Source organism: Mirounga leonina, unplaced genomic scaffold (assembly GCF_011800145.1).
Source record: "Mirounga leonina isolate KUSES-001 unplaced genomic scaffold, KU_Mleo_1.0 Mir_454, whole genome shotgun sequence".
Lineage (NCBI taxonomy): Eukaryota > Metazoa > Chordata > Mammalia > Carnivora > Phocidae > Mirounga > Mirounga leonina.
Window position 1 is genome coordinate 15,623,993 of NW_023270763.1, and position 21,959 is coordinate 15,645,951.

Consider the following 21,959-nt stretch of genomic DNA (forward strand, 5'->3'; position numbering starts at 1 on the left):
ATCATGACCTGAGCCGAAGGCAGTGGCTTAACCAACTGAGCCACCCAGGCGCCCCGTGAACCAGATTTTTGTAAAGTAACAGTTATTTCCAACCTTTAATTTTTAGAATCACCGGTAGGATTGCAGGAACTCTAGGAAGTTAGGAAATGCAGTGCCAAGGAAGCCAAAGTCCGTGGTGGTCTGTAATAACCCAAGTCGAGGTTTTAAAGATTTTTTCTAAAAGATTTTATTTATTTATTTGACAGAGAGAGCACAAGTAGGCAGAGTGGCAGGCAGAGGGAGAGGGAGAAGCAGGCTCTCCGCTGAGCAGGGAGCCGGACATGGGGCTCGATCCCAGGACCCCAGGATCATGACCTAAGCCGAAGGCAGTGGCTTAACCGAGCCACCCAGGCACCCACTATATATTTTTTTAAGCAACTTGCACATTGTAGTTACTCTTTAAATATTTGAATGGCTGGTATTGGAATGAGGATCAGGGAAGAAAATGATAAAATCCAGGATTTCTAAATTTTATTACAACTACCTGGTAGGTTTTCAGTATAATAATAGTGCTGTTGCTTATATGTTGGTGAAATAAAGTAGTCAGGACGTTTTAAGTTTTCAGATGATTTGATACATGCCTAATAATTTTTTTAAGGCTGACTTTTTCTTTCTTTCTTTCTTTTTTTAAAGATTCTATTTATTTATTTGACAGAGAGACACAGCGAGAGAGGGAACACAAGCAGGGGGAGTGGGAGAGGGAGAAGCAGGCTTCCCGCCAAGCACTGAGCATGATGTGAGGCTCGATCCCAGGACCCTGGGACCCAAGCCGAAGGCGGATGCCTAACGACTGAGCCACCCGGGCGCCCCAAAGCTGATGTTTTCTTGATGTATAATTTAATGCAATAATATGCACCCATTTTAAGTGTATATTTGGATGAATTTTGACAATTGCATACACACTTACAATCACCAGCACAATATAACACTTCCATCACCCCTGAAAATTTCCTAAAGTCTTGTTGCAGCCAGGTCGCACCCCCCCTAGCCCCAATGACCTGATTTTTGTCATTATAGCATTTGTTTGTGTTTTCTAATATTTCATATAAATGGAAGCATGTTGTATGTACTCTTTTGTGTCTGGCTTCTTTCAGTATAACGTTTTTTGTATTTATCCCTGTTTTGGCATGTAGTACTAATTCCTTCCTTTTTATTGCTGAGTAGTATTCCATTGTAGGGATATACCGCCATTTGTTCATCCATTTATCTGTTGATGGACATTCTAGTTTGGGGTTGTCACAAATAAAGCGCTCTTGGATTTCTCTTGGATAAACCTCCAGGGTGAGATTGCTACCCTACCATATATGTTTATAAGAAACTGCTAAAATGTTTTCCAAAATGGTCGTACCATTTTCTATCCCGGCAGCTCCAGCTGTTCCATGTCCTCACCAATACTTGTAATGGGAATAAATAACTCAGAGGGTTCAAAGAGTTCAATACTCTTTTTTTTTTTTATTGTAGTCATTTTTTTTCAGTTTATTTTCATATCTTCTTTTTTGGAATGTCTATCCCAATATTTTGCTCATATTTTAATAAGTTGTTTGTGTTATTACTGAGTTGTAAGAGTTCTTTATTCTGGATACAAGTTCTTTGTCAAATATGTGTATTGTAAATATCTTCTCCTGTTCTATGGCTTGTCTTTTTCTTTCTTTCTTTTTTTTTTTTTTTTCCATAATGGTATCTTTTGTTGTTTTGTTTCTGTTTGTTTTTTAGAGAGGTGGGGAGGGGCAGAGGCAGAGGGAGAGAGAGAATCTTAAGTAGGCAGTATGCCCAGCGTGGAGCCCAACGTGGGCCACCATCTCACCACCCTGAGTCGTGATTCTGAGCTGAAATCAAGAGTCAGATGCTTAACTCACTGCGCCTCCCATGTGCCCCATCATGGTATCTTTTGAAGAGCAGAAGTTTTTACTCTTGATGAAGTCCATTCTATCATGTTTTCCTTTTATTGTTCATGCTTTTGGGGTTTTATTTAAGAAAGTTTTGCCTACCTCAAAGCTGTTATTCTAGCTGTCTATTGCTGTATGACAAATTACCCCCAAACTTAGCAGCTTAAAACAACAAACATTTATTTTTTTCACAGTTACTTTGAGTTAAAAATCTGGGAGCAGCTTAGTTGGGTGGTTTTAGTTAAGGGTCTTTTAAGAGGTCATTGGCCAAGGTCAACTTACCTGAATGCTTTATTGGAGAAGATCTGTTGCCTAGCTCCTTGGTAGGATTCAGTTCCTTGAGGGTTGTTGGACGGAGGGCCTCATTTCCTTTCTGGCTGTTTCCTGGGGGTCCCTTCCAGTTCTGCCACATGGGCCTCACCATAGGGCAGCTGCCAACATGGGAACTGCCTTTCCTTAGAGCAGGGAGGGAAGCTGGGCCAAGATGGAAGCCACATTCCTTTTTTTGCTTTTGAGATTAACTCAGAAATCAGATGAGAGAAAGGTTATGCACAGACTGGATTTTGAACCCTCTGAATTATTTATTCCCATTACGGTTCCCCTCCTTTCCAATCTCTTTGCTTTTTCTTGCCTCATCTTCTTAATTATTTCTTTTATCTTTTTTTCTTCTGAGTTTTGGCACTTTTACCTACTATTTACAGTTTTAATTATGAGGATATTAATTCAAAATTGTTGGCTGTGTTCCCTTGATATTGGGCAACGGGACTCTTCTGTGACTGTTCTTGGCATGTTGGCGACTTTGTGTACTCATTTTGAAGATAGCAGGATCTGTTTTGCAGAGTCTGTGATATACCTGAGTCAGCTCCTCTGTGTCTGCATGTTGTTCTCTCAGTAGGTCCTCTCCCTTCCCTCTCCTTGGCGTTCTGCTAATCAGGTGTGGGTGATTTCCTGTCAGACCTGACGCTTTTACAGAATCGAAGCCACAGAAAATAATGTGTTTACCCCTCTGCAGTGCTGAAAGGAGGCAGAAGTCAAGCATTTCGCAAGGGAAGCAGTCTTAGGGCACTTGGCATCTGACCCTTCTTCGTACCAGTCTACCAGGGGGAGAGGGAAGCTCGACCGTTTCTCTTTCTTCTCTTGTGTCTGGACCTTGATGTTCATTTCCTCCTCTCCTTCTAGGCTCTTCCTCTTGCAGAACTCACAAGGTCTCTTGTAAAGAAATTTGTAGTCAGAACTTTATGCTGCATTTTTATTCAGGAAAGAAGCAGGAAGAGAAGAGTGTCATTTCCTAGGAATCCAGCACTGGAGAAACGTGAGTCCGATTTGTCTTTTGTTGTTGTTATTTATCAGTTACCAGTATCCTCTTCACCTAAATAAAATTGTGTGCTATAATGTATGTGGGATCCATAAAATCTCAGGTTCCCCAGAACAGCTGTTCTTTTTTAATCATAAAATGTACTATAAATGCATTGACCAGGAACCCTAGGCCTAGTTACCAGAGGCTCTTTGACTCTCCTTTGATCCAGAAGCTTCTCAGGCTGCATTTGTGCATTGTTGCAGTGCCCAGAGGACCTGAAACAGACTCAGCCCTCCTACCCAAGGTGACATCCATCTAAGCCTAGGAAGTTTTGTTCTCTTGGGTGTGCTTGATCTCCACAATCTCCACAACCTCTGTACCAGCTTGCATTTGTTCTTACACGAGTGAAGGTAGGAGGTCAGTCCTAATAAAAGAGTAAGTTGGTGAAGGCAACTCTGGATGTCTTTCATGAAATACATAGATGAAGAAGTTCAAAGAGAGTTTGGGTGAAGAGGTTTTTCTTATCTAAAATCGGACCTCCTAAGGCTGGCTCTGAAGGACCACTTGCGTTTGTACTTTTGGAGCTGGGGGTGAGAAGGAGTCGTCAGCAGAGACTTCTTTAACATTTAGAAGAGGCCCTCTTTCCCCCAGATGGACCAGCTGGGCGCCGGGCGGGTGGGAGACCTGTTCTGACCCATAGAAGGGCAGTGGCTCAGCGGTCAGGACTGGGCCTGGGAGCTGCCATGGCAAAGCACATGCCCTTCCACCAGAACTTTTTCCACCCCCAGTCCTATCCCCCTCCCAAGGCCACATGTAAGGGATCCAGAGTCCATTCTCTAGCAGTGATTTTTGTGTGTGTGAAATTCTAATGTACACAATTTACTTTGAAGCACCTGAACTTAGCAGATTTCCGCCCCCCCACCCCCGCACCCCGGTAGCCATGAGAATTTTGACTATGAATTATGAGTGGCTCCCAGTTGAGACCTGAAAACAGAGGCAACCAAAGTGAACCAGGAGGCAGGGCACTTTACAGTGTGGGCTGGGAAAGGCTGAAGGAGGCTGAGGCCGTCTGAAGTCTGAGCAGGGAGCTGAAACCTGTGTCAACCCTGTGGTGGAGGCCATATCCCCTGCCGTGAGCATTTTGTGGGCAAACTTAAGGTTATATAATCCAGCTCTGTCTCCTAGGGAGGGCGTGGAGACAGAATCAGCCTTCCAAGTAAATTCAGTGCAACTTTTGTCTCAAACATCCTCTTTTCTCTGCCTTTGGCGCCACCATGCACCCCAGGAGGCAGGGATCAGCATTTCGGAGTCCTAAGTCAGGACTCGTGTTCATCTGGGGATCTGGAAATCAGTCCTCACTTTATTTGAGGAGGTGTGTCTTCCCTTTCATATTTGAGGCTGATGGTCTGGTTGAAGCTATTTCTATTGTCAGTGGCTGGGGAGAGGCTTAAGCCACTGGCTTTTCAGACATGAACAGTAATGATTTGTCTGGTCATCTCAGGGAGCCTGGTGGCCTCTTGGAGATGGTGCCCGTTCTGTACTTCCCAGGTCTTCGGCGAGGCATGGGGGCCAGTGTGGACTGGCTTTGCTGTTAGGAATTTTAAGGCTCAGAAGCCTGTCAGTCCTTCTCAGGAGTATTGTCCATTCTTAGGTACATTGTATTGCCTCATGCACAGTCTTTAGCCTGTCCCATTGATCTCATTTGAGCTCTTCTTTTTTTTTTTTTTTTTTAAAGATTTTATTTATTTATTTGACAGAGACAGAGACAGCGAGAGCAGGAACACAAGCAGGGGGAGTGGGAGAGGGAGAAGCAGGCTTCCCGCTGAGCCGGGAGCCCGATGTGGGACTCGATCCCAGGACCCTGGGATCATGACCTGAGCCGAAGGCAGTCGCTTAACCAACTGAGCCACCCAGGTGCCCCTCATTTGAGCTCTTCTTATGTTATTTGTCTGTTCCTGGCTTTCCCTCCACTACATGTGACTCGTTCTCTATGCTCAGTGGGGTTGCATTGCACTAAGCACTGCTTTTCCGCGAACAGACTGCTGTCTTCTAGGCTGGGTTAGCGAGCCTGCCTAGCCGTGTGGTATGAACTGTGTTGATTCCCTCTGGACCAGAGCCATATGGGTGGTCACTGAGCCACAGAGAGAGTGGGATGTGAAGCTCCTTGGTGTTCCCCGGCTTGGTGGAAATTCGACGATTTATGAAACCTGTTTCTATCTGCTGGTCTCCCAAAGAATGTGCAGACTTTCTTCTTTCACTGTTAATGAATCATCACCCATTGTGTTGCCCAGCTAGCAGAACTTTGGTCTGAATTCTTTTTTTTTTTTCTTTAAGATTTTATTTATGAGAGAGAGAGAGAGAATGAGCAGAGAGAGGGACAGAGAGAGAGGGAGAGCAGGCTCCCTGCTCAGTCCCAGGACCCTGGGATCATGACCTGAGCCAAAGGCAGATGCTTAACTGACTGAGCCACCTAGGTGCCCTCGTCTGAATTGTTCATGAAAATCTTTGACATTTCCTGAGTCCACATAGTTTATTATCAAATGTTTAACCTTATTTAGTTCTGCTTAATTTATCTACCTCTCAATTTATCCGCCTCTTAATTTATCCACCACCTTTTATGTTGTGTCTGTGTATTTGAGATCCAAGTTTTAATTCTTTAGCCAGTGCTTAGGAGCTGTGTGACCTTGGATCATTTAACTTCGTTATACCTCTAGTCATTAATCTGTAAAATGGACACATTAATATCGTTCCTGCAGAAGAGCATGGGGCCAGACCCAGGTGATGGCTTTGAGGTTTATTCCAACTTCAGAATTTATGATGTCAGTTCTGTTTCATTGGCGATAGTCGTCATTGTGGTTAAGGATTTTAATTTTAGGCTAATAGCACTCTAAGTTGGAATAGTTTTATTGAGCACAATAATCTCAATTCTTGCTGAGTTCTCAATAACTTCTTAGATTCAACTCTATTTAATTTATGAAACATTTACTTTACACCTGCTGGGTCCTGGAAACAGAGATGAAAGATATTTCAATCAAGGAGAGGAATGGGAGTGATTAATTAATTCTCTGAAGGAGTAGGAAAGAGATAATGTAGTATAGGGAAGGTTATTTAATCTTCATCTTGAGGAATAAATAGGAATTTGCCCACTGGGTATGAGGGATTAGGTGATTTCAGGCAGAGGGAACAGCATTTGCAAAGAAATAGAGGTTTCAAAAACCATGACATATTTAAGGAACAAGACATCCTCTGTATACCTTGAGCATAAGTTGTGTGTGTGTGTTTGTGTGTGTGTGTGTGTGTGTGTGTGTGGTGTGGGTGGTCCAGTTTTGTGGAACTGAACCCTTAACCTGTGGAATCTGGTGCGATCTGGGTAGATAGTGTCAGAATTGAATTGACTTATAGGGGACACTATGCTGGTGTCTAAGAATTGCTCAGATATATAGGAATCCCTCCATGTTGGAATTGGGGTACAGAACCCTTTTTACTGGGGTTGTTGATGAAGCATGATTTGCTATGATTGTTGAAGGAGGATGATGCATATATGGAATTCATGTATTCATTATTTGTTTTTTATGTATTTGAAATTCTCTACAATAAAAAGTTAAAAAAAACAGTTGTGGGTATGTAATTCACAGTTATATCATTTCATTTATTCATTCAACCTTCAGAAATTAATTGATCATCTACTCAAAAGAGGCTCAGAATAAGTATTTTGGAAAATTTTGGATCTTAGTATAAAAAGCTTGCGATCCAGGAGTGGAGGTGACATGCACATAAATAAGTTTAAGATAAGTAGGAATATTATAGATTTCATATATTGAAAACAGGTCTACATAAAGTACTGTGGAAGTTCTGGGGAGAAATTTTTTCCAGCCCCAGGGAATCAGGGGAGACTTTATAGTGAAGACGGCATGTGAGCTTTATTCATTCACTTAATTCAACAAATATTATTAAGCCTTACTGTATGCTAGGTACTGTTCTCAGTCCTAAGGATCCAGCTGTGAACAAAGGTGATAAAGCTCCTACACTTGTGAAATTTACATCCTAATTAGGACAGATAGATAGTACATAATAAACATAATAAGTATATCTTATCATATGTTAGAAGATGATAGATGTTACGGAAAAAAGAAAAAGTAAGGCCTAGTGAGGGATATTAGTAAAGTTGGGTTAAGGATAAGGAGGGAGAGGTTGCAGTCATAAATAGGGTGGTTGGGGTTGGCTCATGGAAAAAGGTGATACTTGGGCAAACTCGTTTTTTAAAATTTCATTTTCTTTTTTTAAATTGAAGTATAGTTGACACACAATGTTGTTTGGGCAAACTCTTGATAAGGGATTGGCCAAGTGGGTATCCAAGTGAAGAGCATTCCCACCAGGGGCACAGCTGGACCAAAGGCCCTGAGCGGGAAGCCTGGTCCGTGCATTTCCAGGACAGCAGGAGGACCAGTGTGGTTGGAGCAGAGTAGCAAGGGGGAGATGAGTAGGAAATGAGGTCAGAGGTGTAATGGGGAGGGTGTGGAGGTGGTGGTAGTGGTATGAGGGTAGGGGGCAGACCTTACAGGTAATTGCAAGAACTTTGGCTTTTACTCTTAATAAAATGAGAAGCCATTGAAGGATTTTGAGCTAGAAGTGTGACATGATTTGGCTTTAGCTTACAGTGATTACTTTGGCTGTTATGTTGAGAACAAAAATGGGTGGGAGACCTTTTAGGAGGCTCTTGGTACCGTCTTGGCAAGAAACATTGGTAGCTCAGGCTAGAGCGATAGCAGTGGATAGGGTAAGAAGTGGTCAGATTTTGGTTGGTAGAACCAACATAGTTTCCTGAATGATTGGATATGGGCCATCAAGGGAGAGAAGGAAGGTGCAAGAATGGCAGTTTTGGCAGGACAAGAAGATCAGGAGTTCAGTTTTAGGCATGCGAAGTTTGGGGTGTTTCCCAGCACCTTAGTGGAGGTCAGGTAGGTGGTTTGAGTTGAGAGTTTGGGAGAGAGGACTGGGCTCCAGGTACAGATTTGGGAGTTCCTGTCCTAGAGATGACATTTCAAGCCATGGGCCCGGATGAATTTATCGAGGGAGTGAGTATGGTTAGAGAAGACCAGAGGTGGACCGTGGTCATTGCAACATTAAGAGACTGCAAGAGGAGCAACGAGCAAAGGAGCTGAGTCTCTGTTTAATGGAAACTTCATTTACATTGAGGCTGATATTAGTTTAGAGTTTAATATTCTATTATCATTGGATTCATGAATTGCCTCCTCTTTCCCCCATTTTAGTGGGTCTTCTGTGAAACTCCTGTTTCCCATGAAGAGCACTCTTTTGTAAGGGTTCCTCACAGGGGTCAGCAATTTTTCTGTCAAAGGCCAGGTAGTAAATATTTTAGGCTTTGCAGGCCTTTCAACCTCTTGCAGCTACTGATCCTCCTCTGTTGTACGAAAGCAGACGTGGACACATAAGCAAGTGAACGTGGCTGTATTCTACTGAAACTTTAGTTATGGACACTGAATTTTGAAGTTCATGCGGTTTCCGTGTGTCACAAAGTTTTATTCTATTGATTTCTTTTTTCAATTATTTAAAATATAGAGGTGCCTGGGTGGCTCAGTTGATTAAGTGTCCAACTCTTAATCTCAGCTCAGGTCTTGATCTCAGGGTTGTGAGTTCAAACCCTGGGTTGGGCTCCATGCTGGGTGGATCCTATTTGACAAAAAATTTTTAAAAAATGTAAAAATTAGTCTTACTTCACAGGCGATACAAAAACAGGCTGATTTGGCCTACTGGCTATAGTTTACCAGCCCCTGGCGTAAAATGTCTGGTTAGAAATCAGTTGTGAAGTGTGTTGGCCAGCCCCTTTGAGTCTGTCTTTAGCCAGTGTCTATTCTAAATATAGGTTATTTGCATCATCTGTGTGGCCTCGTACATGACATATTTGATGAGAGATGGGTCTAGGCAACTTCTAGGATCCCATTTACCCCCAAGATTCTAGTCCAGCGATTTTCTTAAAAAATAAAAAACCCCACAGGATTCCTTTTGAAACTCTGTCCTCCATAGTTTCTGCAGCACTGTGGTCTCTCAGTCTCTTCCTGTGCATCTTGACCTCCTTTTCCTTTTCTTCCCAGGCTCCTGATCTGATCCTTTCTGTTCCTGCGGGCTCTGTTCTCAGCCCTCTTCTTTCCCTTCTCTCTCCATTCTCTGGTGACTTTCATCAGGCCACGCCCTCACTTACCGCCTCCGTACTGGTGATTAACAGATGTGCAGTTCAGCTCTCCCCTCTCTTCTGTGGCAAAAGTTTCAAGGTTTTCCATTACCTAGATGTTAAAATCCAAACTCATCAGCCTGGCCCAGGGCCCCGCTGGTGCACCACCTGGCAGTCGGACTCCACTGGGCAGCTTCCGGCATGTCGTCCATCATTCTTGCTCCTTGCCTTTGCCCCTGCTCTTCTCTCTGCCATCATTACCCTCTCTTCTTTCCTCCATCTCCCTGCCCCCTACTCCCAGCACCCACCAAACTGATACCCTGCCCTTTAACAACCCACTCAGGCCACTTACCCTTCAAGATTCGGTTCGAATTTGTATGCCCCTGGAAGCCCTGTCTCATAGGCAAGGTTAAGCATTTTTCTCTGTGTACCCATAATATCTTTAGTATCTTATGCATATTTTCACTTCACAACTTGCCTTATTGCAATAATTGTCGGGTCGAAAATAGCCGAATATTGGTTGAACATCAAATATATTTATAAGTTGGTACCTTCAGTAGAGAAGAGTTTGGTCCTGTACATCTGTGTATCCCCAGAGCCTGACATTTAGAAGGTGCTTACTTTGTGTTAAAAAACCAATGAGCCCGGGCGCCTGGGTGGCTCAGTTGGTTAAGCGACTGCCTTCGGCTCAGGTCATGATCCTGGAGTCCCGGGATCGAGTCCCGCATCGGGCTCCCTGCTCTCAGGGAGTCTGCTTCTCCCTCTGACCCTCCCCCCTCTCATGTGCTCTCTCTCTCTCATTCTGTCTCAAATAAATAAATAAAATCTTAAAAAAAGAAAACCAATGAGGGGCGCCTGGGTGGCTCAGTTGGTTAAGCAACTGCCTTCGGCTCAGGTCATGATCCCGGAGTCCCGGGATCAAGTCCCGCATCGGACTCCCCGCTCAGCGGGGAGTCTGCTCCTCCCTCTGATCCTCCCCCTCTCATGCTCTCTGTCTCCCATTCTCTCTCTCAGATAAATAAATAAAAAATCTTAAAAAAAAAACCCAAAAGACGAATGAGCCCATGAGTCCATGTTTATGCGGGATATGCTGACTTTGATACGGATCAAAGTAGAGTGGCATTAGCAGGCAAAACTGGGTCTTTTTATGATGGTGGGTCTTCACGTATATTTATCTTTTTCTGTCGCAGGGGGAAGGTTCTCGCAAGGATGGTCTCCCATCCCGAGTTGCGGCGACTTTTCTGTGCGGCTGACGCAGTGTGCTTTGATGTTGACAGCACAGTCATCAGAGAAGAGGGAATTGATGAGCTAGCCAAGTTCTGTGGAGTTGAGCATGCGGTGTCAGAAATGTAGGAACAGTATTCATTCACTTTACGAAATGATAAAGAATTGCAAAAGAGGGTGGCTTTCGGATGACATGCGGGACCAGGGCCACAGTTCCCCGATTTTTCGTCCCTGACTGCAAATCATGGGCAGTAAGCTTCTTCCGTCACTCAGAGCTGAACTAGCTCGTGCACGTCATCCAGTCATCCATTTATACGAATTCTTACAACCAAAAAAAAAAAATTGTTGCCTCTTACAGATAAGTGTGGATGACATGCTTTTAGCTCAGTCAGGGAAACGATGGCCGTAACGAACCAGAGAAGATGACGAGGTGGGGCATCACCAAGCGTCCAGTGCTTTGTGTCGTGGTTGAATTGTAGCCTTAGTCGTTTGCTAGAAAGCGAGTTCTGGCTCAGAGTCTCTCAGCTTCTGCCTGGGTGAGACTCTTCCCTCCTTCCTGCCCTCCGCACTGCTGCCTGCAGTCACCAGGTCACGGACCATTTCATGTCCGGCTGCCTTTGCTGCAAGACGTGGCCACAAATACTAATATGATTCTCCAGCAAACTTTCAGTAAGTGTATTACCAGGCCTTGCTCCCATGGCGTTGTAGCATGTCTGTTGTATGGTGGGGCTCTAGGCAGCACCTTCCGCATGGTGGACGTTGGACAAGCTGGGGAGGTAAGGTGTAGACTTCAGGGACATCCGACACGGCTAGCCTCATTGTTGGGTCTTCCTCCTAGGACACGGCGAGCCATGGGTGGGGCAGTGCCTTTCAAGGCTGCCCTCACAGAGCGCTTAGCTCTGATCCAGCCCTCCAGGGAACAGGTGCAAAGACTCATAGCAGAGCACCCCCCACACCTGACCCCGGGCATAAGGTAAGAGGAGCCCCGGTCTGGGTACTGCCTCTGTCAGCACCTGCATTTTGGGGCATGTCCTCTTGAGAGTATCTCATCATCGCTCTAGTCCTCCCTTCTGCCTGCTGCTTTCAGCTCTTACGTGTGGTCCTGTCTGAGTGGTTGGCCCTGCCCAAGTCATCTCTCCCGAGGGAGAGCCTAAGCTTCCTCTTCATTTTGTGTTTCTAGGTTCATGGGCAGAACAGCGTTGTGGGATGGTTTCCTAAGCAGTCCAGCCCCACCTATTAATTTAGTGCCATTTAGAAAAACATACATGGGGCACCTGGGTGGTTCAGTTGTTAAGTGTCTGCCTTCAGCTCAGGTCATGATCCCAGGGTCCTGGGATCGAGCCCCACATCGGGCTCCCTGCTCAGTGGGGAGTCTGCTTCTATCCCTCTCCCTCTCTGTGTGCTCTCTCTCTCTCTCTCGCTCTCTGTAGCTCTCTCTCTTAAATAAATAAATAAAAAAATCTTTTAAAAAATACATAAAACATTATAATTAACCAGGCAATATACCTTATCCAATATATTTGGGCAAATGCTTTGAGAAGAAAAAAATGTATTTTAGTTTCCTTTTCATGTTTCATGTTTTCTCTTTTATATTAATCGTTTTGGTGTTTTATATTTCTTTTTTTCAGGGAGCTAGTAAGTCGCCTCCAAGAGCGAAATGTTCAGGTTTTCCTAATATCTGGTGGCTTTAGGAGTATTGTAGAGCACGTTGCTTCAAAGCTCAATATCCCGTCAACCAATGTTTTTGCCAATAGGCTGAAATTCTACTTTAATGGTAAGATTTTAATGGTACCATTTTCCCTTTCTTGTCAGTTTTATTGTTCAATATCTTATGTAATGTCTGTTGGAATGCAGCTTAAGCAAGACAGCCTCAGAGTTAAATATTGAGATGAAGGATTCTCTTTTTTAAAATTTTATTTTATTTATTTTAATTAATTAAAATATAGTGTATTATTAGTTTCAGAGGTAGAGTTCAGTGATTCATCAATTGCATAGAACACCCAGTGTTCATTACATCACATGCCCTCCTTAATGCCCATCCTCCAATTACCCCATCCCCTTACCCCTCGCCCCTCCAGCAACCCTCAGTTTGTTTCCTAGAGTTAAGAGTCTCATGGTTTGTCTTCCTCTCTGATTTTGTCTTATTTTATTTTTTCCTCCCTTCCCCTATGATCCTCTGTTATGTTTCTTTAATTCTACATATGAGTGAAATCCTATGGTAATTGTCTTTCTCTGATTGAGTTATCTCACTTAGCATAATACCCTCTTTTTTTTTTTTTTTTTTTTTTTTTTTTTTTGAGATGGGGGTTTCTCTCAACTGGAATCTTTTGCTCCTTGGTATCCTTTGTTCTGTGAAATAGACTTAGGCCATCACCTCTCCTGGCTTTAGTGTGTCCATCTAATCTCTCTCAGTATATAAATGTCTGCACTTGATTCCTGGGTACCCACGTGACTCATTTTGTTATGTGTTATATTTCAGTTTTTTGAGAGCTCTTATGTATTTGAACCAGTTTAGGCCCAGGAAAGAGAGTTTGTTAGCAGCGAGTCACTGCTCTGTCACTGGGTGTGAAGTGCCTCCTGGCCCTTCTCTGGACGATTGCAGAGCTGCAGCTGTGTTTACTACCATCTCAGGGGGTCTCTAGTTAAGGCAATGGGGGGCTGACATCCTTAAAATCAAATAATGGTTTTAAAAAAAATTTTTTTAAAGACTTTATTTATTTATTTGACATAGAGAAAGAGAAAGAGAGAGAGCACAAGCAAGGGGAGCTGCAGAGGGAGAGGGAGAAGCAGGCTCCCCACCGAGCAGGGGGCCCGATGTGGGACTCGATCCCCAGACTCTGGGATCATGACCCGAGCCGAAGGCAGATGCCCAACCGACTGAGCCACCAGGTGCCCCAAAACCAAATAATGTTAATTTTAAAATGTTAAATGTGTTGGTGGAACATTTTTGAAGGGTCTACAGGCAGAGACCATTAAAAAAATGTAGACAGGGAGTGTGGTAATTACTGTAAGAAAGAAAATCCATCAAATATAAGTTGGAATCTCCTCTTTGATGAAATTATATATTAACTTTTTAAAAAACGTCAATATATTATTGTTTCATGGTGTTCTGCCACCTCAGCGAGGTTTGAGAATTACAACTCTGACAGCTTAGAGGATAAAACCGATCGACCCCAAGGTGTTTATGACCTAAAGGAGTAACCTCAACAAGAGGGATCTGCAATTTAAAGGCAGAGGTTGTTTATGCGGGGAAGTAGGTATGGAAATCCAGGCTGTGTTACTTTACTGAGGGCCATTTTTAGCTTTCTCGGTGACATTTAAGTGAGGGTATCATCTATGCACAAAGCTGGCCCTACTGGTAGAATTCTGTGGATCACTGACACTGTTTTAACTGCTCTTTTAAGGTGAATATGCAGGTTTTGATGAGATGCAGCCAACAGCCGAATCTGGTGGGAAAGGAAAAGTTATTAAACTTTTAAAGGAAAAATTTCAATTTAAGAAAATAGTCATGATTGGAGATGGAGCCACAGACATGGAAGCCTGCCCTCCTGCTGTATGTATCGAGTGTGCTGGTTTTTTCTGGTTGTGTTTTTGTTTTAGACGGCTGATTTAGAACTCCGTAAGATTGGTGACCGTTAAACGAGAACATCTAGGTATCATTGTAAAAAACCAAAACAAATAAAACAACTTCAATCTCAGCATGTCAACCGACTTTTTGCAAACCTAAGGAAGAAAACCACTTAGAACTTTATGACCCTGTTCCTGCCACCTCTCAGCCTAGGTGTGAGCTCCAGGTTCGGCTTTACTTCCCCAAACAATACCACAAATAATAAGACAGCTCTTATAACTGTAATCCAAATCTTAATGTCTTTATATATATAAGATTTTATCATTTGAGAGAGAGAGCATGCACGTGCATGTGAGAGAGAGAGAGAGAGAGAGCACGTGGGGGGGGGGAGAAGCAGACTCCCCGCTGAGCAGGGTGCCCGACGTGGGACTCAATCCCAGGACCCTGGGATCGTGACCTGAGCTGAAGGCAGACGCTTAACCCACTGAGCCACCCAGGCGCCCCTGTCCTTTTTATATTTGATAAAGTATTTCTTCATACATTATCTTCTCCTTGTTACTGATTAGGGAACTGAGGCTCATGAGGTTTGATAATGTGCCTGTGTTAAAACATTTTGTTCTTCTGAGTGAATGCTCTTTTCTGAGACTAGCAGGAAACCCAGGCTGTATAGCAAGTGTCCTGAATATCAGATGTGCCCCTTTCACGTAGGACTTTGCCCTTATCATCTCATCCTAAAGAAAAACTGAACCAAAAATATAGTGGTGAACTTTTTATTATTTTCCTGAGATCTAAAAATAGTTGTCTCTGTAAATAATTAACCCAGAGTGGTTAAAGAATCTTTGGATCCTTTTAACTGACTTGAGTCAATTCAAGGTAAGACATCTTTAGATGATTTACAACCCACATTGGGGTTGACTAAGTCACAAAAGCTGGGCTAGTTTAACGAGGAGTGTGTGGAAGGAAAGGATGCTGAGTTCTGTCAGGGAGCTGCTCATCCTGATGTCAAGAAATGACAAAACTATAAATTCCAGAGGACCCTAGCAGTCATCAGAAGATGACATGGCCTGACTGAACCAAGTGCGAGGGTGTGCATGCAGGTGTGTAGCCCTCAGAAGTGGGCAGAGGAATGAATGATCTGGAGGAAGGTCAGCAGCCACCGCGTGAAGGCCTGGCAGGACCGAGGGAGGGGGGCCTGGCAGGACCGAGGGAGGGGGGCAGCAGAGCAGAGTGGGGATGTACTAGGCACGGACCTGGGCTGGTCAGGGGGCAAGACCCGGCAGGAATGGGCTTTTTCTTCAGCGACTGCTGAAGACTTTACGTATCAGGCTCTTGGGTGTTCCTGTTAGGTCGTGGGGAGCCCTGGAAGGCTTCTGGACAGAGAAGGAATGCATCAGTGTGTTGGGACAGCTGAGTTGGTGGTGCATGCAGAAAGGGCTGCCACAGAGGCAGGAAGCTCAGTTAGGAGGCTAAATTTAACTGGAAGGTCAGAGTCTTGTTATTTTTGCCCCCTAGTGTGGTCTGAAAACAAAAATGAAGAGAAAAGGCAAGTAAAAGGATTTTGAATGTCCATATTAGGTATAATGTGCCTATATCCTGGCAGAAAAAGAGGGAATACCATTTAAAAGATCAAAAAGAGAAAATGCCATTTAAAAGAAGGTATCACTTGGTAGAAATTCAGGAAACAATGTAGACATAACATTAAATAATTTTAATGATGGAAAGTGGAGTGCTGCCGGCAGATGGTGGGGCTGTCATCTCCTTCGGCCCAGAACAACACCTTCCCTGGCAGGGAGGTCCGTCAGATTCACACAGGGCACCTGTCAGGAGATGCCTGCTCTGGTCCTGGTTCTAGGCGCAGTGGGACTTCAGCTGCACCCCAGGCTTCTCTGTCATCTTCCCTCTTTGAGATTGCCTGGCTGGGCCTGCATCCAGTTGAGAACTAAAGACATTTACCACCTGATGGGATTTTATCTTTGTAAGCAATTTTATTGGTTTTAAAGGGGCTTGATTTCTCCTGGAAGCCTGCAATGTCCCCAGCCTGAATGGATTTGCAGCGTGGTACACTGACTCATTCGTTCTTGGGACAGGGGAGGCAAGGAGGCTCCCAGGGAGCTGGGGGGGCACCCCCTCGAGGCTGGGCTTTACCTCTCTTTGCACAAACAGTTTATTCTTTCAAATAACACTTACTGCCCCAGGTGCTGCTGTATCTTTTTTTTTTAACTCCTTTTTTTTTTTTCCCTCTTAGGATGTTTTCATTGGATTTGGAGGAAATGTGATCAGACAACAAGTAAAAGACAATGCAAAATGGTACATCACTGATTTTGTAGAGCTTTTGGGAGAACTGGAAGAATAATATCAATTTTTATACGGTTCATAACAACTTCAGGTTAATTTCTTAAAGTTACACAGTTTGATACCGTTTGCTTACAATTGCCTATTACAACTTAATGTATAGATTTGGTACTGATTATCTGTACTTCCAAGTAAACTATGGAAAATTGCTCTTTTTTAACTGCAGTCCCAGCATTAATACGGCCATTAATTACCTGGAGAGTTTTATAATCTGAGTTCTTTATGTATTTTCCTAGCGATATTTTATTTGAAACCTTTTAAAGGTGGATAGTAAATGAAACACCTTCCCTATTGGAGATATGGGTTAGGCAGCTTTAAGTGAATGTTGGTTTTCCCTTTGGTAGGTAAATAAAAGTTCATCCATATATCAGTACAGATTGGTGCATTGTCACTTTCTGCCTATCCTGTATTTCAATATCAAGTATTTCAAGCACTTTCAGTGTTTGAGTAGAAACAACCTCCAGCCAGGAACCAAGGAGTTGGAGACCCCACCCTGCTCACAGGGCATCCTGCTGGTCACCGCGCAGCCCCCACCAACCCTCACACTGGGCCGGAGGGCTGGAGGTGCTTTCTTAGCTCTTGGAATTTGTCATATTGGCACTGTTACAAAGGCTTTAAAAAAATGGAGCCTTAAACAAAAGTAGTGACCTTAAAGAATGGGCATTTGAGGGGCGCCTGGGTGGCTCAGTCGTTAAGCGTCTGCCCTCGGCTCAGGTCATGGTCCCAGGGTCCTGGGATCGAGCCCCGCATCGGGCTCCAGCCCCGCATCGGGCTCCCTGCTCTGCAGGAAGCCTGCTTCTCCCTCTCCCACTCCCCCTGCTTGTGTTCCCTCTCTTGCTGTCTCTCTCTCTGTCAAATAAAATCTTTAAAAAAAAAAAAAGGGGCATTTGATAATCACATGAAGTAAAAGAACTAAAAACACATTTTACTCATCCCAAATGAATTTCGCCTTAAATGAATTACGAAATACCTCCTAAGAGCCTATATGAACCATCCTTTCTTAACAGAGGACTTGGAAAGACCTGAAAGCCAGGTTTGTGTTTATTCTGCGCAGTGCCAAGAAAGAGAAATTTCAGAACATGCTTCGAAAGTATGCGGTGATATACCCTCCCTGGCAGAAAAATGGGGGAGGATAAAGCACAGGTCTAGGGAGAGGCATGCAGTCGACAACTAAGCAGAAAAGGCCGGAAGGGTTTAATACAGGAAATTACTTGAAAAACTTACAATTCAACCAAATAATCAAATTTGGGCAAATAGTCAGGTAATTATGTGGCCAAAGAACCAAATCAGATGAATCCGATTTCCTTCCAAATCCGAGTTGCGGGCGGAGGGCCGCGACAGGTGTGGCAACGTTTAAACGAGAGCCCACCCGCCGAGGCGGTGCGGATGCCTGCCGGCGGCTCGCCCGCACCCGTCCCGGGGCTTGGGCCCTCGGAGCCGAGCCGAGCCGAGCCGAGCCGAGCTCCGGGCGGGCCCGCGCGGGCCGCCTCTGCGCAGGGCTGCGCACTGCCGTCCCCCAGGGAGCCAGCGCGGGAGCGGGAGCGGGGGCCGCGGGCGGTGGGGGAGGGCCCACGAGCCTTTGGCCCCCAAGGCTCCCGAGGCCGGCCTTCCCCAGCTCGGCGGCCCGGACAGGCGCTGCGTACTGGATTTGGCTCGGAGGCGTCCGATCGGCCGGGAGAGCGTGGCCCGCGTGGAACCTCTCCAGCCGGTTACGCAAGCGCGCTTGGCCACGGCGAGCCGCGCGCACAGCCGCCCCTCCGTCGGGTTGGCGGAGTCTGGAAGGACGGCCGCCCTGCGCGAGCGTCTTCCGCGCCTTTCGAATCCTGCGCTCACGGCCAACGGCCTCAGATCGGCCCTCCCGAGGGTGCCGCACGGGACGGTAGTAGGACAGGAGGCAGAAAGTGCCGGCGGTGTGATGCGCCTTGCTGCCCGTGTGACGTCATTTTTCATTCTGATGACGCACCCTGCTTATGTAAACAGAGAAAGGTAAGACTTGGGGTCGTAAAGTTAAGAACTGAAGTTTTTCGTGGTATTAAATGGAAACGGGACAAGTCCCTCAAAGCTTTTATCTGCTTAAAAAAGAGAGAACCCCATGGCATTTATCTCCTACGCCAGCCCCCTTCTCTGGTTTGCTGTTACGATTCTTCTCTCTCTCCTCCTGGAGACAGGTGTTTCGCCATGACTCCTCCTAGGGCGGCCCCCCGGGCTGTCACTGCCAAGAGCTGGGCAGAGCATCCCAGACCTGGGGCAGGAGCCTTGGAGGATTCTAGAGGATTCCAGAGATTCAAGGGGTCGGCCTCAGTACATGTGGGCACCAACATAATGCCTTTGGCCTCTGTGACCCTCAGGATCGTTGCGATCAGGTTCACAAAACCTGGGCGGTGATCTGGCCACATGTCACACTGCTTACTTTCACATTTCCCAGGTGTTTTCACATGTCCTCATGGGATTCTCCCAACCCTGAGGTCAGCAGTATAGATATCACTGTCCTCTTTTTAACAGGCGGCAGCAAGCTCACAGAAGTTAATGACTTTCAGAGCTGGAGCTCGGGCCAGTGACTTCCACAGCATTCTTTATCGTGTGCGTTACTGGAGAGTTAATTCACTGGGGCCAGGAGAATCTACCGAAAGCTAACACTTAACACTTTGATCACAGGTGTTAATGTATATTAATGCAGTAGATGAGATTTTATTCCCTAGGTTGGAAGACCTGTTTTACAAAATATTCAAGTGGTTTCATTTTCAATGGTCATTGAACTCTGCAAAAAGTACTAGTTTTAGCACTAGTTAAGAGAGGACCATTCAGTACTTTGCTGATCAGTTTCCACCTCTGAACATATTTTGATGTATGTTTATTATTCTCCTTTTGAATTGTTTTTACTGAGTTTACCTAGGCATGTATCTTAATTTCCAAGGATCGCTAGAACTTGCATCAAAAATAGTATGAATAAAGACAGTGCCCTGCTTTCTGAGAGCCTCATGTATTTTCCAGTTGGAGCTGACAGTCTCCATACTTTCTCTTTTAAGATTTTATTTATTTATTTGAGAGAGAGCACATGAGAGGGGGTTGGGTCAGAGGGAGAAGCAGACTCCCTGCTGAGCGGGGAGCCGGATGCGGGACTCGATCCCCGGATTCCAGGATCATGACCTGAGCCGAAGGCAGTCGCCCAACCAACTGAGCCACCCAGGCGCCTTCCATATTTTCTCTTTTCTTATCTTCCCTTTCTCCCTCTCTCCATTTACTTTCCCCCTCCCTTCCTTCTGTCCATTCATCAAGCACATTATTGAACATATGTGTCCCAGCCAGAAACTGAAGGTATCAATTTAATAAATACAATGTGGAACTGAAGAAAAGGCTCTTTCACAGGCAGCCATGGTATGAATAAGGGGGAAAGAAATAGGTTCTGTCAAATGTTGGTCTTAGGAGAGCAAAGTGTGGGTCCTAGAGGACTTTTAAAAAGAAGTAGGGATGATATCACATAAATGATAATTAAAAATGAGTGGGCTTGTGCAAGTAATATTCACCAGACTAGGGGACGCCTGGGTGGCTCAGTCGGTTAAGCGGCTGCCTTCGGCCCAGGTCATGATCCCAGGGTCCTGGGATCGAGTCCCACATCGGGCTCCTTGCTCAGCAGGGAGCCTGCTTCTCCCTCTCTCTCCCTCTGCTTGTGCTCTCTCTGTCAAATAAATAAAATCTTAAAAAAAAAAAAAATATTCACCAGACTTACACCCAACGAATGGAAAATGAGTTTGGAAGTTTTGAATATTCCTAATGAAAATTCGTAGGACAAAATAATACAATTCATTCTTCTATGGGCATTTAATAAAAGGATTTGACAAAGTGGGCAGGAATTGGTAAAATAGTGATTATTTGATAAATTAGCATAATGAGAGAATGTTCTTGTAAGTCACCGAGGGACCGCCTTGTTGCTCAGTTAGTGGTCGGTTTTCAGATCTCCCCTATCCCAGTCTTACAGCAGCATTTGACACGGGTGGTCTCATCCTTGATGGACTTGGTTCACTTAGCTTTCATGACATCCCACCTCCTTGAGTTTTTTCCTATCTCCCTGATGGGTTTTCACTCTCTTCCTGGCTCCTCCTTACCCTGGCTGTCTTCTCTGTCTACACTCACTCCCCGTAAGACTTTAAATTCTATATGCAGACAATTCACAAATGCCTATCTCCAGGTGAGACTGCTCTCCTAAACTGCAGAATTCACATGTGCCTACCTGATATCTCCACCTGGGTATCTGCATCGACCATCTCAGACTCAGTATGAGCGAAACAGTTCCTGATCTTCACTTCCCCAGATCTGTTGCACCTACTCCACCTACAGCCTTCCATCCTTCCAGTTGTGGAGGACAAGACTTCGGTCACTTGATTTCTTTTTCTTTCATTCACACTCCGCAATCATTCGTTCAGGAAATCTTCTTGGCTCTGCTGTTGAGATAAAATCAGAATTTCACCATTCTCCCTACTTCCACTGCTACCCCTAGTCCAAGCCACCATTTAAAATGTAAGTCAGATCATGCCCTTCCTCTGCTCAATACCTTCCAGTGGATCCCATCTCAAAGTAAAAGTCAAGGTCCCTCCAGGCGCTCCCAGCACTCTACTGATCGAGCCCCAGAACCTCTGGCTTCCCCCACCAAGTCCTCCCTCTCCTGTTTCAGCCACTGGTCTCCACCGCTCTAGTGCATGCCAGGCATGACCCTGCTGTAGCCATTCCCTCAGCATGGTGGGATTCCCTTCCAAACGCTGGCTAACTTTGTCACCTCCTTCACGTTTTTGCTTAGATGTCAGCTTTTCAGCGAGGCCAACTCTGACAATACTGCATACCGCCTCTCGCAGCCCACCCTTAGGTTCCTGATCTCCATTACCCTGTTCTACCTTCCCCCACTAGAACACGTATCAACTTCTACCATATCATGTAACTTAAGGGTATTTTATATTTTAATTGCTAGTCTCTTCTCAACTGGACTGTAAGCTTCACAAAGGCAGGGATCATGTTTTGTTCATGATGTTATTCCCTGTGTCTGATGCTTGGCACTAACAGAAACTCAGTATTTGTTGACTTGAAGGAAGACTAAAGCCTAGCGTGAGGCAGGCTGCTTTGTGAAATCCAATGACTTAATTAGGACAGAAATTCCTCTTCCTAGAGTAGGGTATATTCTGAAAGAGCTCCATTTTACGGTCAGTTTGTTGCTCTGTGCTTTTTCTGAACAGAAAGCTCCTTTAAGAAAGCAACACAAAAAGAGAAAAGGAAAGTTTCTGAAAGAAAACCTCATTCTTGCATATTCTGTTTGGCATCTGGACATCCTGGTGCTCACCAACCGAATGGCCCCTGGATAGGGAGTTGGGTGGATGATGCAATTTAGAGAGCCTCATCTAACTCATCCACCAACTGTGA

General features: G+C 44.9%; 3 protein-coding genes across 10 annotated transcripts in view; 2 read left to right on the forward strand and 1 right to left on the reverse strand.

The window, feature by feature from the left end:
- PSPH (phosphoserine phosphatase) overlaps positions 1–16,713 on the forward strand; it is a 29,244-nt gene extending 12,531 nt beyond the window's left edge. For 2 of the 8 annotated variants that reach the window (XM_034988757.1, XM_034988755.1), the window contains exons 2-8: positions 3,105–3,237; positions 3,486–3,632; positions 10,600–10,758; positions 11,472–11,606; positions 12,262–12,407; positions 14,038–14,186; positions 16,447–16,713. In XM_034988757.1, coding sequence (XP_034844648.1) covers positions 10,619–10,758; positions 11,472–11,606; positions 12,262–12,407; positions 14,038–14,186; positions 16,447–16,554 — 678 coding nt within the window. In that variant the 5' untranslated portion in view covers positions 3,105–3,237; positions 3,486–3,632; positions 10,600–10,618 and the 3' untranslated portion in view covers positions 16,555–16,713. Of the gene's footprint in view, positions 1–3,104; positions 3,238–3,451; positions 3,633–10,599; positions 10,759–11,471; positions 11,607–12,261; positions 12,408–14,037; positions 14,187–16,446 lie in introns of all 8 variants that reach the window. The other 6 variants (XM_034988756.1, XM_034988760.1, XM_034988758.1 and 3 more) reach the window with 6 other exon arrangements.
- Positions 16,714–17,710: 997 nt separating this feature from the next.
- Positions 17,711–19,739, forward strand: LOC117999251. The gene is made up of 3 exons (XM_034988189.1): positions 17,711–17,814; positions 17,931–18,539; positions 19,056–19,739. The coding sequence occupies exons 1-3, from the start codon at positions 17,711–17,713 to the stop codon at positions 19,078–19,080; spliced, it is 738 nt and encodes a 245-aa protein (XP_034844080.1). The 3' UTR covers positions 19,081–19,739.
- Positions 19,740–20,349: 610 nt separating this feature from the next.
- The window catches only part of NIPSNAP2 (nipsnap homolog 2), a 33,978-nt gene continuing 32,368 nt past the window's right edge, over positions 20,350–21,959 (reverse strand). Inside the window, exon 10 of the mRNA XM_034988764.1 lies at positions 20,350–20,992. Coding sequence (XP_034844655.1) covers positions 20,946–20,992 — 47 coding nt within the window. The 3' untranslated portion in view covers positions 20,350–20,945. The remainder of the gene's footprint in view (positions 20,993–21,959) is intronic.

Excerpts from the sequence above, each read along its gene's own strand:
- LOC117999251 (XM_034988189.1), top strand. The coding sequence starts at position 17,711 with ATGCAGTCGACAACTAAGCAGAAAAGGCCGGAAGGGTTTAATACAGGA. Across the intron at positions 17,815-17,930 it reads AAATTTGGGCAAATAGTCAG|GCGGTGCGGATGCCTGCCGG; the intron begins GTAATTATGTGG and ends CCACCCGCCGAG. Across the intron at positions 18,540-19,055 it reads GCTTATGTAAACAGAGAAAG|GCGGCAGCAAGCTCACAGAA; the intron begins GTAAGACTTGGG and ends TCTTTTTAACAG.